General features: G+C 45.4%; 1 protein-coding gene across 1 annotated transcript in view; it reads left to right on the top strand.

Annotated features, from left to right (window-relative positions):
* The window catches only part of EPB41L4B (erythrocyte membrane protein band 4.1 like 4B), a 134,973-nt gene extending 123,608 nt beyond the window's left edge, over nucleotides 1-11,365 (top strand). The window contains exons 25-27 of the mRNA XM_049629368.1: nucleotides 3,506-3,574; nucleotides 5,878-6,023; nucleotides 6,936-11,365. Coding sequence (XP_049485325.1) covers nucleotides 3,506-3,574; nucleotides 5,878-6,023; nucleotides 6,936-7,005 — 285 coding nt within the window. The 3' untranslated portion in view covers nucleotides 7,006-11,365. The remainder of the gene's footprint in view (nucleotides 1-3,505; nucleotides 3,575-5,877; nucleotides 6,024-6,935) is intronic.
* Nucleotides 11,366-13,759: the final 2,394 nt, after the last annotated feature.

Here is a 13,759-nt window from a genome sequence, read left to right as displayed (position 1 = left end):
CTACTTAGGGCTGGGGTGGGGAACCCAGTACCCCAAGCGATGTGGCATTTTCTCACAATGCTTGGTATCTTCTGGCTACAGCAACAAGGTGCCTCGGTGGTGATACAAGGTGTCATGGCCTGGGCCATGGGTGTGGGAGCGGGGGTGGCCAGGGCCATTATGTTTTCTGAACATAGATAACAAAAAGCCATGACAGAGTAAATCCCAAAGTCCGTGTTCCTCCTTGCTGATGTATGTCTTTCCCAGAAACACTCTGTTGGACACCTGCTAATCATACCATAAGGTGGGCCCTTACTTAGCAGGGTGCAGGAGGCCACCAGGCATGGAAGGCCAACACGCTCAAGTGTGTGGCCATTCCTCATACTGCTTGCACGGCCAGCATCACTAATTCATCGCGGCTCTCTTTCTGGCTTGGCCTGGCCAGTGCTGCAGGGAGCCACTGCCAGACCCGCGCAGTTGGCACAGGAGATGGCCCCTGCCTGCCAACCCCGGGAATGGGGTTTTGATGGGTTGTTCTGCTTGGATAGTGGAGAAAACAGATGAGAGCCAGGGAGGAGGAGAGAAGGTGGGGAGACGAGGGAGGAGGGGGGCCTAAAAGCCAGCTGGCCAGGGGCTAGAAGCAGGCTCGGGCGAGGCTGGCTCCAGAGCAGTCTGGAGTTGACAGATCCTTCTTGCACTGTACTGTCTTTCTCTCCTTCCCCTCCCTTATCTTCTCTGCCTCCTCCCCTTCTCTCACCACCTCCTCTTCCCCTTCTTTCCCCTCCTCGCGAGCAGGCAGAGCCCGCCAGCGCCCCCCACTGTGCCCACTCTCGCTGTTCTCCTCCACTCTCTCCCCCCATGAAGGAAGAGACCACTGGAGTTTGCATGCACCCTCCAATCAAAACGAGGCTGGTAGGTACCCTGGCAGGGAGAGGGGCCTGGCCAGGAGAGGTGAGGCGGGCAGGAGCCACCAGGCGGCCACCCCACGGGAGTGCATGAGCACTAGACCTTCCGGAAGGGCCCGGCTGACAGGTGCTCTGACTCCAGGATGGATACATAGTTTGACCAAATTAGGACACATGGCTGCTGGCCTGCCCTGTGTCTCTAGGTCTCAAGAACCAGGAGTTCATTTTCATAAAGCTTTGATAAGCCTAGATGAGAAAAACCTTAGTTGCATTTCTATTGAAAATAAAAACTTTTTTTTTAAACTTGTCTTTTCCTGCTATTTTTCAAGATAACAGGATGTCACATACCAACCTGAAAGGAAACACCCATATCCCCAACCTAGCACATTTTTTTTCATTCTTACATGTTTCCTTCTAGTATTTATTCATGTCCATTCACAATTTTAGAATGTTAAGTCATAGTATCCATATCATCTCCTGTTTTTCCCTTTTCTATTAATGTTGGATTGTTTCTCCTTGTTCTTGTTGCCACATTGTATATGACTGTGTATATTCCATCCAGGGACTGGCCTACCATTCACCTAACACATTCTTACTGCAGGACTGTGCTTTGTTTCCAGTTTGTTGCTGTTCGAGGGAACACAAAAAGCTGTTGCATCAGGCTGGACCCTGCTGGGTTCAATACTGTGACCTTGGCTTTGCTCCCTTTCTAAAGTGATTCTACCAAGAGACAGCACCACCAGAAGAGGGAATATACTTTGCCACAGCTGAGCAACACAGAGTGTAACTGTTGGGATAGATTTTTTTCTCTTAGAGAAGATGTAAGATAATTCTTTAAAGCTGCCAATGTTCATGTTTCTTTAATAGCAGTAATATGCCTCTTTTCCGTTTTACTTCATGATGGTCTGAGAGTCTTATCTGTATGCAGCTTTTCACTTTGCTAGTGGTCTCAGAACACATGCTGCACCACTAGGCCTGGGAGGAGAATGCACCACGGGGCTTCCCCTGGGTCCTCTCGCCGTGCCACTGGCAGCCGCTACTGACAATTTGAGTTGACACCTAAGTATTTTCTTTTTTTTTTTTTTTTAATGTTTATGTATTTATTCTTGAGAGAGAACACGAGCAGGGGAGGGGCAGAGAGAGAGGGAGAGAGAGAGAATCCCAAGCAGGCTCCGTGCTGTCAGCGCAGAACCCAATGTGGGGGCTCGAACTCACAAACCGCGAGATCATGACCTGAGCTGAAGTCTAGTCAGACGCTTAACCAACTGAGCCGCTCAGGCTCTCTGACTCCTGATTAACCAACTGAGCCACTCAGACTCTCTGACTCCTGAATCTTAAGGCAGTTTGGGACCCATCCTGGGAATTTTGAGATGTTCAAAGAGGCCAGAGAGGGTTTAGGGAAGGGGAGCCGGCGTGGACTGGACATCTCTGTGTACACAGCAGAGACATGGTCATTCGCAGATTGGTTGAGAAGTACTCTACTCATTCAGAACCCCTCTGCAGATCTGAGCGTGTTCTGATGTGCTCTTGCTCAGCCCTACTTTAACCCCCGTCAGAGTGACTCAAGGCCATCAGGTAGCTACCCCAGGGCCCACAGACCAGCTCCTGGGAGAGACATAAAAGCACCTGCCCAGGGGCAGTGGTGGCCTCAGTGTCCTGACTGCAGCTCTCTGGTGGCAGGTGGCACAGCGAGCATTCACCGGCAGGGAGGCAGGCAGTTTCTGTGCCCTGGGGGCTGCAGGCAGAGCCAATACCAGAGTCGTCAGGCCCCTGGGCCTGCTGGCAGTCCTCTAGGCGAGTAGAAAGAAATAAGCACACTCCACATCCCCCAGGGCCCCCAGGAGGCCAAAGACAAAATGACCAAAGGGGAAGGAATGGGAGCAAAGGCTCTTTTTGGCCACGCACTGCCGCCTGTTCAGGCTGGTGCCTCCACTCTGTCTCAGACCAGCTCTGTGCTGCAGCCTTCCCCCCCCCACTGGGCACTTCTGAGCACAGTGCCTTTTAATCCCCAAAGGCCACGGTGGCAGGATTCGCACGTTCTTCCAGGGGTTTCTCCACAGTTTTCCTCTGTGGCCACAACTTATAGGGAGTCCAACAACTACAGGGAATACCTTCTGGCCTAATTAGTGCGAGCCTCCTGGTGCCCTGTCTGCTCTCATAGACTGTGTCCCAGGATGTGGCCTGTAGCAGCTCCTAGTCCATGGCCCACAGCTGGGGGGCGAGGTGGGGGGGCATCAGCAACCAGGCAGCTCTGCCTGCCTCATTACACACCCTGGTCATGGCCTTTTATGGATCAGGCCATACATAGGGCTCAGCATGCCTGGGAGGCCCACACAGCCTCCAGGGAAAGGAGTTCCAGGGCAAGGTAAGCGTGGGGAGCCCTACAAACATGAGACTGCATCCCTCCTGGGTCCCGGCCCCAACAGTGCAATGGCCCAGTACAGATACAACCACTGGCCAAAAGGCCTCCGGGACCTTCTGTGTGTTTCCTTAGACAAGCCGTGCGGGCTCTGCGTATGTTCCCCTGAACCCTTCAGTTTGGTGTTAAAAGTGCACCCCCAAAGACTTCAGAACTCTTTTCTAATCGGTAAGTAACCCTCTTGTCTTTCTCTTTTTTGAAGATAAAAACGTTCCCGGCTGATCCAGTGACCCCGTTTCCTGATGCTTTCATTACAGGGCCACAGTTCGCCGTAAGTAGATTCAGAAAACAGGTCTGTGTTTTAAAATGTGTTCCCGCGTGGCATGCTTTTCTGAGGAATGCCAGACAATGACGTCGACAGCTTCTTCTAATCCTATGAACTCTGTCAGGCTGGGAAGGAGTGGGGTTTGGGGTCTACATCTTTTCGTTGTCTTAAGTTATTCGATGCTTACTTATGAGCATCACATAAGTAAAACTGACCATTCCAAAGTGACATGTAGTACATCGAGTACATTTAGGGTCACGCAACTACGACTTCTAGTTCCAAAACATTTTTATCACCCCTGGAGGAAACCTCATTCCCGTGATGCAATCACTCCCGTTTCCCCCCACCCCCCCAGCCCCTGGCAATCACCAATCTGCCTTCTGTCTCTATGCATTTCCCTAGTGCAGATATTTCACATAAATGGAATCATGTAATATGTGACCTTTTGTGCTTCTTTCACTGAGCATTGTGTTTTTGAGGCTCATGCACATTGTAGGGTGTGTCAGCACTTCATTTCTTTTTATGGCAGAGTAATGTTCCATTCTGTGTATATACCCCAGTGTGTTGCTTCCTTCATTCACTGATGGGTGTGTGGCTGTTGTGAACAGTGCCGCTGTGAACATGTGTGTACATGGATTTGTTTGAGTTCCTGTTTCCCATTCTTTCGGGTTGGATCTACATCTTGATAATGGTGTGATCTTAGGTAAGTCACTTCGCCACTCTCAGCACCAATCTCCTCTTATTCTGAGCAGAAATAGTAATACGAACATCCTCCTTGTGTCTGCTTCAGGAAGGATCAAAAGCGATCAAGAACCTGGCAGAACATTCCCAGCCACAGAATGTCCCACAGGTTGTTTCCCAAGGGTGGAGAGGCAGGGGTATCGTTAATGAGAGCAGGTCGTCCTTGACAACTGGCTTCAGGCCCCCCACCGCCCTTTGCATCATCAGCTTATTTAAGCTCTGAAAGTTGTCGAAATACTCTGAACCATTTAAACGTTGTAGTTTCCTCACTGGCAAAGTGATTGAGTTTGATGAGTTTCAGGGTTCTTTTCAGCTGCAAGTCTTTTCTTTAAATGAAAGCTTCTGCAGAACTCACTCTGTAACAAGTGGCTGCATGGAGCAGAAGTGGGGAGTCTAAGATCACCTCCTGTTTCCCCTCACCGTCTCCTCCTTCCAGGGATCAGCGTGTGTAATTCCTAGAACTGAGTGATCCCTGAGGCTCCTTCCAGAGGCTTTCTGGCCAGCCCGGAGGATCTGCGGGGTGGCCTAGGGGTAGCCAAAAGTGCAGTCTCGTGAGCTAGGTGACGGTCACAACCAGAGGTGGCTTTAGCCACATGGAGAGGGAGGAAGTGGCTGGTGTAGCTTTCAGAAGTTGAACAGAGGTAAGAAGGCGTCCAGCAGTCCAGGCAGAGGCAAAAACAGGTTCCTAGAATAATGCATTTCTAAAGTCACGAACAGCTTCCAGCACCTGCCTTGTAGGAACCAGAGGGCCTGAGACACAGGGGCTGGGCCAGGCTGTTAAATGCTACCACCCCTACGTTCATCCGGCCCCTGCAGTTTCACTGGGCACCGCTCCCCAGCCGGAAGCTCCGCCTCCACTCCCCTCAGCTGGCCCGTGCGTGCGGGGCCCTCTGGCCTCCTGCCCAGCCTTGGCAGTGCTGTGAGACACCCAGGGAAGCCCTTCCTGAAAAGCCAGGGGCCAAGATGCAGCAGGAAGCCAATGCCAGAAATCACACCGGGGCTTTTAAGAGTGGCTCGAGGGCAGCAATTTTACCAAGATTCAAGATAATACTGGTGCAGCTAGTCTGGGGAACCATACTTCGGGAAGCACTGCTACAGTGGTGAAAAACACCAATTATGCAGTCAGCTAATCCTGGTTCTTAACGCTTACTGTGTGACCTTGGGAAAATTACCTAACCTCTCTGAGACTTACTTTTCTTGTCCATAAAATCAGTTTTAAGGTATGCGTTTTTTCACCTTTTAAATCTCTGAAGTCAGAAAATTCATTACGTTAGTGGGCGTGGTAAGTTTGGCCATATTTTTCGTCCTCTGTGGCACATGCAAAAATGGGGGTTCTTACAATTGATGGTGTCTAGTGTGATGAAATTGACCTCTGCTTTAAGAGTTGCCAAGAGGTCATATATGTAAAATGACTGGTCCAAAATAAAATCATTAAATAAGTGGTAATTGATTTTAGCTATTATTAAAAAATATATCAGCAACTGTGTGGTAAGACTTAGGGAGTAGCTGACAGTATAAAAATGGAACCCACGTTGAGATTGATTTCCTCTTTTCTGTTTCCTTGACAGGCAGACTTTAGAGACAGTAAGTTACAGTGCTGTCCTGGCCAGTCTTCCCCACTGATTCCATCAGTGACCCTGAGGCCTTTGACAGAGACCGTCTCCACCGTGCAGACCATCTACACCACGCGGAAGCCTGTTTCTCTGGCAGCCAGGTGAGTCACCGGCAAGTAACTCTGGTGGCAGGGAGAGCAGGCACAGGCTCCAGTTTCATTGTGTTTTTGACATCAACAAGCCTCTTATTTATTCTTTCATTCATTTATTCTGTGAGTATTTATTGAACCGTCTACAAAGGCTAGATAGTATTCTAGACCCTAGGGATGTATAATGAGCAAAACAGATAAAAGTTCTACCTTTATGGAGTTCATTAGTGTTGGGGGAGGTGAGACAGAGGTTAAATAAATGTGTGTGTGTGTGTGTGTGTGTGTGTGTGTGTGTGTGTGTGCACGCGCTCACGTGAGAGAGAGAGAGAGAGATGACAAGCTAGGGAGGAAAATGAAACCAACAAGTGCAATGGGGCATTCTGGGATGGCCTCATTGAGGTGGTTTTTAAGCAGAGACCTGAAGGTGGGAAGGGAGAAGTCTTCAGCTATTTGGGGAAAGAGTAATAATCATCACAGGGAGCAGCCAATGCTAAGGCTTCTAAAATGGAATATGCCCAGAATGGTTAAGGAAGAGTGAGGGGGTAGTGCAGCCAGAGAAGAATGAATGACAGGACCCTGGACATCTTCCCATTCATTCAGAAGACCTTTTCTGAGAGACTGCTATGTACGAAGTCCTCGAGCTGGGCTTTGGGGCTAGGCTCTGGGGATTCAGAGATAAATGACATGTATGGTCAGTCTGCTGGTGAGCAGTGTCCTGAAGAACTCTCAGTCTGGTGGGGGAAACCAGGAGGCAGCCGGACAATTTCAGGTCATTGTAACCCTAGCAGCTGTCAGGGGTCCTTAAGGGGCCTGAGAGTTGAGAACCGAGGTCAGGAAAGAAGATGGGGGAGATGCATTTCAGCTGAATCTGTTTTTGTCATTTTTTAGCGTAATCTCATGATTTTGTCACCTGCTCTTCTTCAGTGCAGAGACGCTCCGGCAGGAACTGGAAAGAGAGAAAATGATGAAAAGACTATTGATGACCGAACTGTGAAATTCTCCCCTTGTTGCCTGGAGGATGGCATGGTGCCTTCTGTCCGTTTTCTTTCTTCGGGCTTTGTGTGCTCACTCCAGCACAACACACAGATGTGTGCTCTGTTCACCAGGTCTCCATGGCTGGTTGAAGCCAACTTCCGGCTTGACTTTATTGGAGAAGTTCTTTTCTGTCTTCTGAGTATTAGAGTTTTTCTGCTACTCAGTATAGCTGGGGCGGGATTTGGTAAGCCTAGGAGAAGAAAGATGGGGAAATGGGATTCCTTTTTAGTACTACCTGTGTGTATATATTGATAACCACAGGGGGTTAATATGGCACGGAATCCTTTGCTATCAGTCCCAACCATGATTTTGTATGATTGAAACTTGGACCAAGCTTTGACTGTTTGTTAAAGAGTCATTTTTAATGAGAGAATAATTCTTTACTGCTGGTTTTTCATTCACACTGGTAATTATACAGATATTATGAAGTCCTTAACACTCATTTTTATTCAGACATGAATCGATGAACTAAAAAAAAAAAAAAGTTGTGACCACCAGGACTGAAGTACTGTCAGCGAAATCTGAAATATAATTTAAATTGTGGGTTTGTTGGGTACGATATTATTTGGGATAAACAGAACTTTTCACTAAGCCCAAAGTAGGAAATTATAGCTTAAATTGTCTAAAAATCCTTTACAAAGATAAGGTGGTTCAATACCAAGATTCATTTGGGTGTTCCATAAAGGAAAATTATTTCTAAAGTTGATCAATTCTTGTCCTGTTGATAGAACCTTGACCAGATGACACTTTGCTGTCTTTTTATATAGTTTCAAGAAATGTGTTTTTAAATTTTTATTATGCACTTGAACAACTTTGCAGGAATAAAGGCACCCCCTAACCACAAACTAGCCCTCTAAATTGTTGCCCAAGCTCCCAATGAATATGCACACGTTTTTTCATAGTTGTGATCAGTGTGTACATACTCTTTGGTTGTATTTCCCCACCTAACACATATCTTCCCTTTTTAACACAGATCCTGCTCTCACCAATTTAAATGTCTCTATATCTACATAACATGGTTAACCTCACTTATCCCCATTATCAGATATTTGAGTTCTATCCACTTTTTCACTCTTATAAATAGTGCTGCTATGAATGCCTTTGTAAAAGATGCTCCTTACTTTGGATTCTTCCCTGGGGAATATCTCCAAAGAGGGCTTACAAGGTCAAAGAGCATGAAATACTTTATAGCTCTTGTTTCATATTGCCAGATTGCTTTCTAGAAAGATCCAATCTCTGGGTTGGAAGGACCTTAAAGGTCATTAGTTCAACTCTCCTATTCCCTCTGAATGCTTGAATCCGTCTACGATTTATAATGCCACCAGCAATGTATAAGCATTTCTACTTACCAGTAGTTCTGCCAGTATTGGGTTTTGCCATTTTAATTTATTTTTGCTTGTTTAATAGATGTGTATAGTTGTTCTTGAAAGGTTGTTTTATTTCATTAATTGCTAGCAAGGCTGAGCACTTTTCCACGTGATGATTTACTAGCTGTATTTCCTTGTGTGTAGAATGTCCATCCATTTCTTATGACCACTTGTTAAGTGGAGTTGATCTCATATATTTGTATCAGAACTGTATTTTTATGTTGTATAGTTTGCTCTCCTGTCCCTATCCTTAAAACTGAATGGTGCCAATAATTTGATACTAATGATTATAAAAAAAAGTAATGCCTCATTTACTAGCATTGTTGTAAAATGAGGTATGTAAGCAAATATTCAGATAACAGAGGATTAACCCTTTAAGTGCTGAACTTTAAAATTTTAATATTTTTTTTTTGAGGGAACTCTTTCTAAAATGCATTACGTACTTCCCTGCCTTAGTAAACAGAGTATACTGGAGAGTATTGAACCTTTTCTTGGTGAGTCATGGCCATCGTTGTAAAAATCAGCCCCTTTTGTACCTTGGTGTGGTGCAGTGATGTCATCAGGAGCTATCCAAATACCTAGGGCTTGGCTTTGCCTTTCACGGATTATTGTGCTGTTTTCACTGATGAATTTTACTGCTTTCTGCTCTATTGGTGAAGCCATCTGGGGGCATTTGTGGTGTTTGGGACTTTTTACTCCCATACTGCATGACCCCTGGCTATACTTTGAAACAGCTTTACCTGTTCTTTATCTTGTGCACATGATACAAATGTGTTCCTGTACAAGACTGGGAAGCTATCTGTTTCTAGGGTTATAACCTCTTGCCAATCCAGCACCCTCCTCCTCCTCTTCTAACCTGCTTTCTGAGTCTTCTGCTCTTCACTTCCTGCTCTCTGATGGAAACCTCCAGGGCAGAATGGAAGTGTTCTTGGGGAAGCCAGGAGACCAAGTATGACCTATGTGTCAGGTGTGCTTTGCTACTGAGGAGGGATGCATGGGCTTTTTTGGACGCTGTTTTCAGGAGGCTCTGAGTCTCCTGCTTTTCTCCCCACATCCCCCTGGGTTCACAGATGCTTCAGAAGTCGATGTCACTGGAAGTCTGATCGCAACAAGTTGGCTGTTACTGTATATGAAAACCCGGTACCTTTGGCAGCTCAGCTCTAACCAGTAAAATCAAGAAGATTCCACTGTTTCAGCAGTTGTCCTGGTTATTTGCCTACTTAAATGTAATGACAGGTGCCTGGCATGGTGACCTGAGGAGATGACATCGTGTTGGGTGAATTCCTAGGGACAAAAATGAATTGCTATAATTGCTTCACCTTTTTTATATACTTAAAACAAACGACAGCACCATACGGTCACACAACACATACCTTATGTCCGGGGGTGGGGCTCAGCTTACTGACATAATCAGGTCAGAATAAGGGCTCCAAACTGTGGGCCACAGACTCCTGGTGGGCATGGGTGGGGGCAATACAAGAGGCCTGGGAATCCTGCAGTTCACAGAGTTTGTGGATTGCAGACGGCATAGAATATTTGGAAACTAGGTCCTAAAGCATTCAGAAGATTCCATCTGAATGCACCCCAAATTTTTTTCAGTTTTTTTAAAACTTGAAATTTTTTTTTTTGTATGTTCCCAATGTTGTGCAAACATCACCACTAATTCCAGAACATCTCCATCGTTACAAAAAGAAACTGCCTATCTACAGTGACCACCAATTCCCCCCACCTCCCTATCTCCTTAGCAACCACTAATTTACTCTCTGTCTCTGGATTTCTGCCTATGGATTTGCCTATTCTGAACATCTCATATAAATACAATCCTACAATATGTGGTCCTTCGTGCCTGGCTTCTTTCACTTAACACAATGTTCTCAAGGTTCATCCGTGTTGTAGCATGTATCAATCTTCATTCCTTTTTATGGGTGAATAATATACCATTGTATGGCTGTACCACATTTTATTTATCTATTCATCAGTTGATAGACATTTGAGTTGCTTTTCCTTTTTGGCTATTATGAATAATGTTAATATTCATATACGAGTTCTGTATGAACATATGTTTTCAGTTCTCCTGGGTATATAACTGAGATTGGAATACAGCTGGGTCATATGACAATTCTGTGTTTCACTTTTGGAGGAACTACCAAGATCATAACTTGTATTTCATAAACAACCAAAAGTGGGGGAAAAAAAATCACATATACTAGGCGGTCAGAAGAATGGGCATATCTGTTACTGGTCAGACACTGTAATGCAGCACTGAGAGGGACTTTTTATAAAGAAAAAAGTTGTTTTAGAGAAATGGTTTTGATGAGAAGAGAAAATAAAAGTGCTGTCTTTTAAAAATGAAAATGAAATTAAACTCAGGTGCATCTGTAAGTTCTTATTTGAATTTCTGGCTCTTGGTTAGCCAGTAGTCTCAAAATGTTCAGGAAACGTGCCTCCCCCAGAAAATGTACACTATTGAAAAATCACAGTATTTCTTGGCTGCTCAGCGAATTCACATCACCGGGGAGCAGAAGGTCTCTGAAAAACCTGGGATGTAACAAAGAAGGGAACAGGTCTCCCACCAGGGCTCAAATCTTATAAAAAGAAAATCCCAAAGGTAATTTAAGTGATTGGGGGAGAACTCCATGAAAAGAAGCAGCCAAGTCAGTAGGGAATTGAGGGCTGGAGTAGGTTCCAAGGTGCTGGTGACGCATGCAGACTTTGAGTGACCAGTGATACCTAGGAGTATTCTCCCTAGGAAAAAAACAAATCCATGCATCACATGTTCCAGCAATATCATAAGGCCCTTACACCACCCCTGGAACCTATCTGTGGCCCCCGTTGAGTCTGTGGACTCCAGGTCCCTTGATCCAGATTACCTGCAAGCCTCATTTTAAGCTATGGTTGCAAACCCCCCTCCAACCCCCCCCCCCCCCCCCATCAACAGCAACAACAAAAAGCCCACATTGTTTTATCAGACCAATTTACTGGAAGAATGACCTGGTTTTCATTTGCTTTCTATCTGGCACCATCACTGTTAATTGTAGTTATTAAAATGAAGGGAATAAAAAAGAAAGTGAAAGATAACAGCTTGGATTCCAAAACCAGAAATGTTTGTTTATTTTTTGGTGGGGGAGGGGCAGAGAGTGAGGGAGACACAGAATCCCAAGCAGGCTCCAGGCTGAGTGGTCAGCACAGGGCCCAACACGGGACTCGAACTCATGAGCTGTGAGATCATGACCTGAGCCCAAGTCGGATGCTTGACGGACTGAGCCACCCAGATGCTCCCGTCTTATCTTTTAAATTTTATTTATTTATTTATTTATTTATTTATTTATTTATTTAATGTTTGTTTATTTTGAGGCGGGGGGCCTAGCAGGGGAGGTGTAGACAGACAGGGAGAGACAGAATCCCAAGCAGGCTCTGTGCTATTAGTGGGGCTCGAACCCACGAACCGTGAGATCATGACCTGAGCGGAAACCAAGAGTCAGACGCTTAACCAACTTAACTGAGCCACTCAGGCACCCCTCATCTTTTTTCAGAGCAATAAATCTGATCTATTTCTTGTAACAACTGGTGTATTGGGAGACCTAACAAAGCCCAAGCTTTTCATGAATTACACCTGATTCACTTGTCAGGCTAAATGTGTTAAATTTCAGTTGGACAACTCACCATCCGTGCCAGCTGCTACACAATAGCAAACACCTGCCCTCTGGTTCACATAGTACTTTTGTGAGCCCCATCTCCCATCTACCCTGGGCCAAAAAAGGTTGAGATCACTAGTTTCTTTTGAATATTTGTATTTCATAATCTTCTGCATATACATTCATGGTATCTCTAGCACCAAACCCTACTGAGCATTACCTCTGTCATCTTACCTAAGCTTCCTTGCCTTCACGGAGGTTACTGATATACTGTTGCACAACAGTCTGACTTCTGGGCCTGCATTTGGAACCTCTGTGCTTTTCTGCCACCATAATTATTTTCTTTGTGTATGCAATGAAATAAAAAGAAATAGAAAAAGCAGGCTAAAAATGCTGGCTCTGCAATACCAGCATGAAAGGAATTGTATCCATGTTTTCTAACCAAAAACAGTTGAGCAGTTATCACTTCAAAACCATGAAAAGATCTCCAGGACCTAGTTGTATCTGGCTGGCTCAGTTGGGTGGAGCATGACTCTTGACCTGAGTGTAGTGCGTTTCAGCTTCATGTGGGGCATAGCGATTACTTAAAATAAAACACACACACACACAAAATTCTAGGATCTGGCATGTTGTAAGTGCGAGTTGTGGGCAAATGGCTAAGTAAACAAGCAAAGGGAATTGCAAGCTGCAGGAATGGATTTGAGAAAGTAGAGAATTTAGTGTGGTCGTCACACATGGTGGAGTCCTGCCAGGATCTGCGCTGCCTGCTGAGGCTAAACCAGTTGCCTGTTTTGTTTTTGAAATATAATTTATTGTCAAGTTAGCTAACATACAGAGTTACAGTGTGCTCTTGGCTTTGGGAGTAGATTCCCATGATTCATCACTCGCATACAACACCCATTGCTCATCCCAACAAGTGCCCTCCTCAATGCCCGTCACTCACTTCCCCCGCCCATCAACTCTCAGTTTGTTCTCTGTATTTAAGAGTCTCTAATGGTTTAACTCCCTCTCAGTTTGTAACTATTTTATTTTCCTTCCCTTCCTCCATGGTCTTCTGTTAAGCTTCTCAAATTCCACATATGAGTGAAAACATATGATATCTGTCTTTCTCTGACTGACTTATTTCACTTAGCATAATACCCTCCAGTTCCATCCATGTTGTTGCAAATGGCAAGATTTCGCTCTTTTTCATTGCCGAATAGTATTCCATTGTGTATATAAACCACATCTTCTTTATCTATTCGTCAGTTGATGGACATTTGGGCTTTTCCCATAATGTGGCTATTGCTAATAGCACTGCTATAAAATTGGGGTACATGCGCCCCTATGTATCAGCACTCCTATATCCTTTGGATAAATTCCTAGTTGTGCTATTCCTGGGTCATAGGGTAATTCTATTTTTAATTTTCTGAAAGACCTCCACACTGTTTTCCTGAGCAGCTGCACCAGCTTGCATTCCCACCAACAGTGCAAGAGGGTTCCCATTTCTCCACATCCTCACCAACATCTGTTGTTACCTGAGTTGTTAATTTTAGCCACTCTGACAGTTGCCTCCTTTTGAAGGGGTTAGGTTATGCAAGGGCACCAGTCGTCTCCACTGTTGACACATTTCAAAATTCTGGAAAATAAGCCCTGAATTCGGCCCGAAAGCTGGGTTCCAGTTTCAGCTCTGGCTCTAAGTATCTTAGTTTACCTATCTAGATAGTGGGGA

Source organism: Panthera uncia, chromosome D4, assembly GCF_023721935.1.
Source record: "Panthera uncia isolate 11264 chromosome D4, Puncia_PCG_1.0, whole genome shotgun sequence".
In the NCBI taxonomy this organism is placed as follows: domain Eukaryota; kingdom Metazoa; phylum Chordata; class Mammalia; order Carnivora; family Felidae; genus Panthera; species Panthera uncia.
Note: the sequence above shows the minus strand (reverse complement) of the source record. Positions and strands in the feature narration are given on the sequence as shown.